This window comes from Vombatus ursinus, unplaced genomic scaffold (genome assembly GCF_900497805.2).
Source record: "Vombatus ursinus unplaced genomic scaffold, bare-nosed wombat genome assembly UNPS02010822.1, whole genome shotgun sequence".
Lineage (NCBI taxonomy): Eukaryota > Metazoa > Chordata > Mammalia > Diprotodontia > Vombatidae > Vombatus > Vombatus ursinus.
In genome coordinates this window covers 406,097-414,640 of record NW_020950600.1, presented here as the reverse complement: position 1 = coordinate 414,640, position 8,544 = coordinate 406,097, and the positions used below count along the sequence as shown (strand labels likewise).

The 8,544-nt window shown below is 48.9% G+C and overlaps 1 protein-coding gene across 2 annotated transcripts; it reads right to left on the bottom strand.

The window, feature by feature from the left end:
- Window positions 1-984: 984 nt before the first annotated feature.
- BLVRB (biliverdin reductase B) lies at window positions 985-5,627 on the bottom strand. Of its 2 annotated transcripts, none has more exons than XM_027855330.1 (5): window positions 5,425-5,627; window positions 3,129-3,293; window positions 2,891-2,980; window positions 1,709-1,801; window positions 985-1,306 (listed from the first exon to the last, which is right to left on the bottom strand). In XM_027855330.1, the coding sequence occupies exons 1-5, from the start codon at window positions 5,501-5,503 to the stop codon at window positions 1,146-1,148; spliced, it is 588 nt and encodes a 195-aa protein (XP_027711131.1). In that variant the 5' UTR covers window positions 5,504-5,627; the 3' UTR covers window positions 985-1,145. The 2 variants fall into 2 exon arrangements, with proteins under 2 accessions (XP_027711131.1, XP_027711130.1); XM_027855329.1 differs by having other exon boundaries at window positions 1,673-1,801; window positions 5,425-5,623.
- Window positions 5,628-8,544: the final 2,917 nt, after the last annotated feature.

Sequence of the window (8,544 nt, the reverse complement as noted above, 5' to 3'; positions counted from 1 at the left end):
TCTCCCTGTTCTGATACCCTGGTCTATATCATTTCCGCTTGTTGGGATCTATATCTCTTTCCCTCTGTCTCTCCTTGTCAAATCTCTCTGTCCCTGTGTTGACTTCCTGGTCTATCACTTTGTTTGTCGTTCCCTTTATCTCTCCATGTCTGTCTATCTCTCCTCCCTCCTCTCCACTCCCGTCTATCTCCCTTTCTGTCTGCCCTCTCCACCGTCGAGGGCCCAAGGACACACATTCCAGGCAGAGGTGGATACAGAGAAACCATTCCTTGTGGAAACAAAGCCAGCTTCAAGGCCCTGGCCCTGGCAATGGAAGAGGATCACAACCTAGGTATTTGGGATGTGAGGACTCCCATGCCTTTCAGGACTAGGAGTTGTGTGTTGTCTGCCACACGGACAATCTTGCAGACTGAAATTTGAGCTTACTCTTCCCATACACTGTATGTGTATTTGTGGGAGAGCCAATCCCAAGCTTAGAGGGGAAATGTTATATGCTTACTGTTCTTACCATGATGTCTTCATCAATACCTTTTTTTTTTTCCTTGAGGATAGGCAATGGGGTTAAGTGACTTGCCCAGGGTCACACAGCTAGTAAGTGTTATGTGTCTGAGGCTGGATTTGAACTCAGGTCCTCTTGAATCCAGGGCCAGTGCTCTGTCCACCATGCCACCTAGCTGCCCCCTATCAATACCTTTTAAACAGGCTAATTAAACCTACAGATGGTCACTGGGGGCTTGTGAGTTATAATGTTAGGAGTGAAGACCCACAGGGTTACCCCCTAGAACCTGAGGTAGCAGCTGCCCCTCTGAAAACCCAACCCTCCAGAACAAGTATTATAAATAAACCAGAGAGGTGCTACATGGACAAAGAGGGAGAGAAAGAGACAGAAAGAAGGAAGGAGAGAGAGACAGACACAGAGACAGAGACATACATACACACAGAGAAGGAAGGTAGGGCAGTCCAGGATGCCATATCACTCAGTGCTTGGTATTACATGATCTTTTATTATTCTGTTTGCTGCTTTCCTCTCCTGGCCCCACTCAGCAATGGGCCATCCCTCCTTCCAAAGGACAGGACCAAGCACTGCTCCTTCTCTCCCATGGTCCAGCTAGGTGGGGGCTGGGCTCACGGTATGGATGCCACGTTCAGCTATACTGATGGGAAGGGTAGATACTATGCCCATCGTACTCGGTTGTGGTGAGGCATCGAAGCATGAGGTGTCCCAGGTCATGTTTGGAGATCACTCTGAAGGGACCCCGTCCATCCACAGTCACATTGTAGGCCCCTGTCAGTGGCTGGTCCTCAGCTGCAGTGGGAAGAGGAAGAGAAAGCATCTTGAGGCTCAACTTACCCTTTCTGTCCTGTCGAGAAAGGGGGATAGATATTCCCTGGGTTCTGAATGAAGGCATGTCCTGGAGACCAGAGCTTAGGTTCATAGACTCAGAATCATCTCAGACAATCTCCCTTTACAGTTGGGGAAACTTAAAGCCCCAAGGTCACACAGCTGACTCGGGGCAGAGCCAGGGCATGAACCAAACCACAGAATCCCAGAGTTGGAAGGGACCTCAGAGGTCAGCGGATGAGTGTACGAATTTTTTTTTCACCCAAGGGACATCCTTAAGTAGGTATGAACAAGGAAGAGCCCAGGGCCCGCCCTCCCGAAACCACAAACCAATGTGTGGGGGCATCACAGCCACATAATGCAGACCCGACTCCAACAGCAGTTTATGCATCCGGATGTGGTCATCGGTCACTGCCTGGAGCCGGGCAGGGACCTTAGCTGGGTCCCACAGGAGGAAAGCTGCAGAGAGAGCAAGAAGGGAACAGCGTTACAGAACGGAGTAGGTAACCCTGGCCCAGTACCCTGCGGAGTAGTCATACATCATCTGTTAAAGACTTCTGGTGACAGGAAACTCATTCCCTCTTTCTTTTTTTTTTTTTCCATTCCCTCTTGAGATAGTGCATTTCACTTCTGGACAGCTCTCATCATTAGGAAGTCTCTCCCCTCACCTCCCCATTAATAAATCTCTCTCTCTCTCTCTCTCTCTTTTTTTTAGCAGTTTTTAATTTTAATACAAGAAGACTTTGCTGTCTTAATACCTAAATAATTTAGTTCAAGTTTGTGTTCCATCTCAATAGGTTACATGTAAATTCATCTGGGATTTTGATGAGCGTGTGTTGTGTCCACTAGAGCAGAACATAACCCTTCCACACTTTCTCATACTGTTTGGGTTTTGTCCGTGTCTTCATTAGGAAATTTTAGCTTGTTTGTTTGTTCTGATGTTGAGTAAGCATCTGCCTCCCTGAAGCTTCTCCTACCCGAGGCTACTAATTTTCCTCTCTAGAGGCAAACAGAATAAGTCTAATCCCTCTTTCATAAAATAATAATACTAATTATAGCTAACATTTTTATATAACACTATGTGCCAAGCACTGTGCTAAGCACTTTACAAATATCTCATTTGATCCTCATGACAACCCTGGGAGGTCAGTACTATTATCTTCATTTTACAGATGAGGATACTGAGGCAAACAGGTTAAGCAGCTTGCCCAAGGTCACACAACTAGGAAGTGTCTGAAGTCTTCCTGACTCTAGGCCTAGCCAATCCTGGAAGATAGTTCCATGTCCTAAGTCTTCTATTTCAGCTAAATATCCCCAGTTCAGTCACCTGGCATTGTCTTCAGACTGCTCTCCAAGTTGGCTGCTTTCCTGTGGCCTGCCTCAGTCCAGATTTGAGGAGGCCTCTCATGACCTTTCTCAGATCCCCACCTTTTCCAATCCTTCCCCCACCCCCCATCCTTCCCTGTGCTAGCTAAGGTCCCAGGCTGGACCAGGTTTCCAGGCTGGGGTTAATGCCTAGGTAAGGCTCAAGATCCCCACTCCACCCACCCGAGGTGCAGGCCACGACCTTGTCCACGCCATGGGCCTTCATGGCGGCCACAATGTTCCGGGTGCCCTCTGACATCACGGTGGTGGGACCTTGGAGGGGAGGATAGAGAGTGATGGTCACTGGTTGGAGGGGGTGGAGGCAGTGGGAGCGGTGGAGGTGGTGGAGGTGGTGGGGGTGGTTGTGGCTGAGGGGGCCAGGGCACAGGGACAGGCCGGGGACACAGGGGAGGTTCAGTACTCAGGTCACTGCCGGTGCCCAGCAATATAACGACAGCATCCTGCCCTGCCACAGTCTCATTCACGTTGGCTGCTTTCAGGACATCGCCCACCACCACCCGGGCTGGCTGGGGACCATCAGAGGGTAGCTTGGAGGGATCCCTCACCAGCACGGTCACTTGGTAACCTGGAGATGGAAGAGAGACAAGAGGAGAGATGGAGAGATCAGATGTTGTCTAGGGACTAGGAATCTGGGACTCTGCATCTTAGAATGGCCCAATATCAACCAATCAACTTGAATTTATTAATCACATACTATATGTCAGGCACTGTGCTAAGAATACAAAGACAGGTAAAAGAAACGAGTTCAAAGTCTAATGAGGTCCCTAATGGGGGAGACATGTGCAAACAATTATGTACAAATGAGATAATAGATAGGATGGATCAGGAGTGGTCTCAGAAGAAAGGCACTCTGATTAAGGAGGCCTAGAAAAGGCTTCATTCAGAATTTTAGCACTCCATAACACGAGAGGCAAGGTTGGTATGATGGAAATGGGCCCTGGATCTGGAGTCAGAGCCCTGGGCTCAGATGCTACCTCTGACACCTTTACTACCAAGGTGTCCTTGGGCAAGTCACTTAACCTGTTTGCCTCAGTTTCCTCATCTGTAAAATGACAGGGTTGGACCAGATGGCTTTTGAGGTCCCTTCCAGGTCAGATCCTAATTCCCTGGGGAGGTAAATAATGCAAGTAGGAAACAGAAGGCAAGGGTTTGAACTGAACACCACCAATCCGGAATTCTCTCCCTTGGCACCTACACCAAGTAGGCTTTCCTCACAGCTGCCCTGTGAGGCAAGACAGATATTACTATCCACATTTTACAAAGGAGGAAACTGAGGCTCAGTGACTTGTCCAAGGGTTGTAGGATGAGCATATGTTGGAGTTCCAGCTCCAAGACACCAGGCTTCCCCTACAACAGAGGCTGTTTGGGGGTCTCCTTATTATGGAGATTTGTGAAACGAAGGTCCAGGGACATGAAGATGTCCAGCCTGCCACACCCTCTTGTGTGCTCTCCCAGGGTGTAATCCTGATGGTGAGCAGCAGGGACGGGAGTAGCTGGGGGCAGGAGGAAGTTGGGAGAAGAATGACTCAGCAATTCCCAACTTCCTCACCTCCCCACACTGCCCCCCTACTCCTGAAATCCTAGTCAGCAAGAATATCTCCTCTTTCTTTCTGTCCCCTCTCCCTATCACATGTCACAAAAGGGGATCCTTGGACTCTCAGGGCTGGCAGGGGTGATTCTCTGGGCTGGAGGATAGGTTGGGGAGTGAGGAAGGATGCCAGAGGCACCCCCACCCACCCTTTTGTGGCCCTCAGATACCCTGTTATCTATCTCACCACCTGAGTCAGTTAATGTTTCGCCAGGCTGCTGGGTAGTCTATCTGTGGGGCCCAGACCAGGCAGGGAGCTGGTGTCATTAGCAAGGTCCCCTCCCAGGCCTCCCCAAAAGAAGCCTTTACTCCCCTTCCAAGTCCAGCCTCTCCTGGTTGTCCTGGGTTGTCCCATTCCAGAGTCTGACCTTATGAAATTAATATGACCCATGCTGGAGACAGTGTTAGGGCACCCATGGTGACTTCTGCTTATAATCCTCCCTCTAGAAAACCAAGTGTTCCCTATGACCCAGCCTTGTTTCTGTGTCCCACCCCCCCACAAAGATCAGTGGGCCCTAAAGAATCCCCTGGGCTCTGGCTCCATCCCCATGTCTCCCATAGCCCTATCCCTATGCCTCATTCCCATGTCTCCAACAGAGCCCCCAGTCCCACCTCTCAGTCCCCTGTGCCCCAGAGTTTCCTGTGTCCTACCCTGTGCCTCATTTCCAGGTTCCCTCAGAACCCCCTGTGCCCCATCTCCATGCTTGTTCCTGCTTTCCATGTGTCCTCCAAACTCCTTATACCTCACCCATTCTCTTCCTCAGAATCCCCTGTGCCCTGTTCCCATCCCCCTAACTTAAATCTAGTTCACTTGCATGGCATGGCATCACCTCCCTGGTGTCATGGTCCTCTTGGAGAACGAAGGACAAACAACAATTCCCGCCCGCTCCTCCGCCTTCTGTACTTTGCCCCTGTACTAAACTTCATACCCCTCAACTTTTCCCCTCTGTGCCCTCTCCCTTTGCCTCCTCTCCATGCCCCCCACCCCTGTGCTGGTCTCCACGCCCCTCCTATTTTCCTCTAACCTCTCAGAGCCCCACAGCCCTTCTCTGCATCTCCACAGGGTCCTCTATACTATCCCCCAGGTCCCAGGGCCCTTGCCCCATGCCTGCTTGCACAGCCTGAGCCAGGGTGGCGAGTCCAGTCCTGCCGGTGGCTCCAAAAATCGCGATCTTTTTCATGTTCATGCTGCCGGGGCCGGCGATGCTGTCTCGGGGAACAGAAACCACAGAGAATTCCGCGCCTCGCTGCGAAACGATAGACCCGAATCTAAAGGCCGGAACTCTGGTCGCCTGCCCCCTCAACCTTAACCAGACCCCACCCCCGGGGAGGCGGGCCAGCGAGGAGACCCGCTTCTAGACACGCCCCCTCCTCCTAGCCCGCCCATATCTAGGCTGTCCTGCGGTCCTCGTTAACCCTCGGATTTTAATTTAAAGGTCCCTAGGGTAGACACAGCTCTCTCCTTGGTGTGTGTCTGGCGAAAGCACAGAGCTGGTAGCTCACTCAGAGAAGTCCTCTACACCTTCATTTTACAGGTGAGAAAACTGAGGCAAAGAAATGGCTTCAATTTAATGTAAGCCAGTTCAGTTCAGCCAGAGTGTGTGTAAGGCACTGAGAGTATGACAGAAACAAAACAGTCCTGGCCTTCAAAGAGCTTTTTCTCGGTCAAAGTCCAAGCCAAATGGTTTGGAATGTATGTATTGTCCTCATCTCTCTCCTCTCCAGTCCATGCTTCCAAAGAGATATTCTTAAAGCATTAAGTCTGGCTTTGCTACTCCCCTGCTCAATAATTTCCAGTGGCTCCCTCTTACCTCCAGAATCAAATGCAAAATTCTCTGACTTTTAAAGCTCGTCCCAACTTGACTCCAACCTACTTTACCCGTTACTCTCCTTCCCCCTCTCTAGAGCCCAGTAGAATGTAAGCTCTTGACATCGGGACTCTTTCATTTTGTCTTTTTATTCCTAGTAACTAGCACAGTGCCTGTCACATAGGAAGTCTTTGGTAAATACTTTTTGTATTGGCTTGGTTTGGAACTGATTGGATGTGGGGGTGGGGGATGGGGAGAGGAAAGAATCGAGGATGACCTGAAGGTTTTGAACCTAGGTGACAAGAAGGGGCAAGTTTGTTGGAGGGACATATTTAGATAAAAGGAGATATATTCTCTTTGGGTACTATAGGGCTTAAGGGATGTTCCCGTGGAGCTGTCCAGCAGATAACTGGTATTGTGGAGTTTAGGAGAAAGATTAGGGTCGGATATTGAGGTTTGGGAATCACCTGTGTAGAGATGATCATTGAATCCATGGGAACGAGTGAGATCACTCAGAAAGAGCATGGGGGAAGGGTGGAGAATCAGGCCCAGGACATAACCATGGGGAATTCCTAAAACTAAAGATGGATGAAAATCTAGCAGTGGAGACTAAGAGGCCTGACAAGTAGGAAGAAAACCAGGAGAGGGCAGTGTCGGGAAAGTCAAGGGAAGCGTATCCTAAATGAAGCCGATGGTTGATGGTGTCATAAGCTGAAGAGAGGTCAATAGGGATAAGGACTGGGAAAAAGCCCTTGCAATCAGTAATTCCAAGTTCATTGGTAACCTTAGAAAGAGTGGTTTCAGTTGAGTGATAAGATTTAAAGTCAAATTGCAAAGGGCTGAGAAATGAGGAGATGGCGAGGAAATGGAAGGATGATTTTTTTTTTTTACTAAGCTATGAAAAGAAAAGAGATGTAGCACAACAGCTTGAGGGGAAGGCAGAGTTAAGGATGGAGAGTCTTGGGCATGTCTGTAGGTGGTGGGGAGGAGAGGTGAGACGGGCAAAGGAGCAAAGCTCCTGCACATGGGATGGGTAGGAATTAAGGGCACATGGAGAGAGACTGGCCTAGGCTTGGAGGAGGACTATCTCTTTCTCGCAGGAGAAGGGAGAGTGTGGGGTTGTGAGGAAGGGTTTTCAAAACCCTTAGGTATAGAATAAGGAAGAAAAGAGCTCTCATGGTGAATGACCTTGATTTTATTAGTAGAGGTGAGACTCAGTTGGAGGTGGGAGAGTGAGAAGAGAAGAATTTGAAGAGAGATAACTATCGGGAATGCAATTTTTTTAAAAAGTCAGTGAGAGACTAAAAGAATTATGAATGGCAGGGATGGTTCAGTCCTGATCAGACATCATAAGGGTTTCCAGCCAGAATAGTTGAGTGACTTTCTCCAGCAGTGTATAGCATAAGAGGAGTGGAAGAGGGGGATAGAAGGGGTGATACAAGTTTGTGGTTCAGCAGAGCATGACAAAAATGTGAGGGATTTAAAGGTAGAGTGTGAAATTTAACTGGTCAACCATGGGGTGGAAGACTGTGAAGGGAAGGAAAGTAGAGCCAAAGTAGGGCCAATTAACTGGGAGAAGAGGGAAAGGGAAACACTGGAGGTTATGATGAGGATGAAGAATAGGGCTGGGGAGAATGGAAGGCTATGATCGGAGAGAGGGATTTCAATGTTGAAAGTTATGGAGATAACATAGTGTTGGGTGATTGTGAACCCTCAAGTGCAGATGACCACCCTGTGGGTCCCCCGAGGTGAAGTGAAGTTGTAAGTCATGGGAAGTGAAGAGGCTGAGGATCTGAGGGGCCAAAGCATTCAAGCAGATGTCAACATGTATATCCCTGAATATGATGTCAGGAGTTGGGATTGAGAGGAAGACTGTAAGCCAGGCACTAAACTCTTCAAATAAGAAAGACTTGAGGCCTGGAGTCCCAATAAATGAATATCACAAGAATCTGGATCTGTGACATAAACTGATGGAGTGAATCTCAGAGGGTGTTGGGTACAAAAGGATGGTTTGGAAATGGCAGCAAAAAGCAAGGACTATATTTACTTCTCCCTTAGCTTAGTGTCACCTAGTGGGGGCATGAGGAAAGCACTCATCACTGGAGATGGTGGCCAAGGATTCCTTGTCTTTCAGAGAGAGCCAGGTTTCTCAGTGAAAGAAGATAGAAAAGGACTAGGAAGAAGGGGAGTTTCAGAGGCTCCATAGGGTATGGTAGAACTGGGAGAGAATAGGGCAGAGAACAGAGACTGAGGAGGAAAAGATGAGGTACTTGGGAATGAGGGGGGATGGGAAAGATGAGCTCCTCCCAGAGTCATGCTTAAAGTTAGTCATGACAAACCCAAGTTTTCAGAATCCAAGTCCTGTTCTTCCTAATGCAGTAGCTTGCATCTGTATACCTCTTTGCATCCCTATTGCTTGT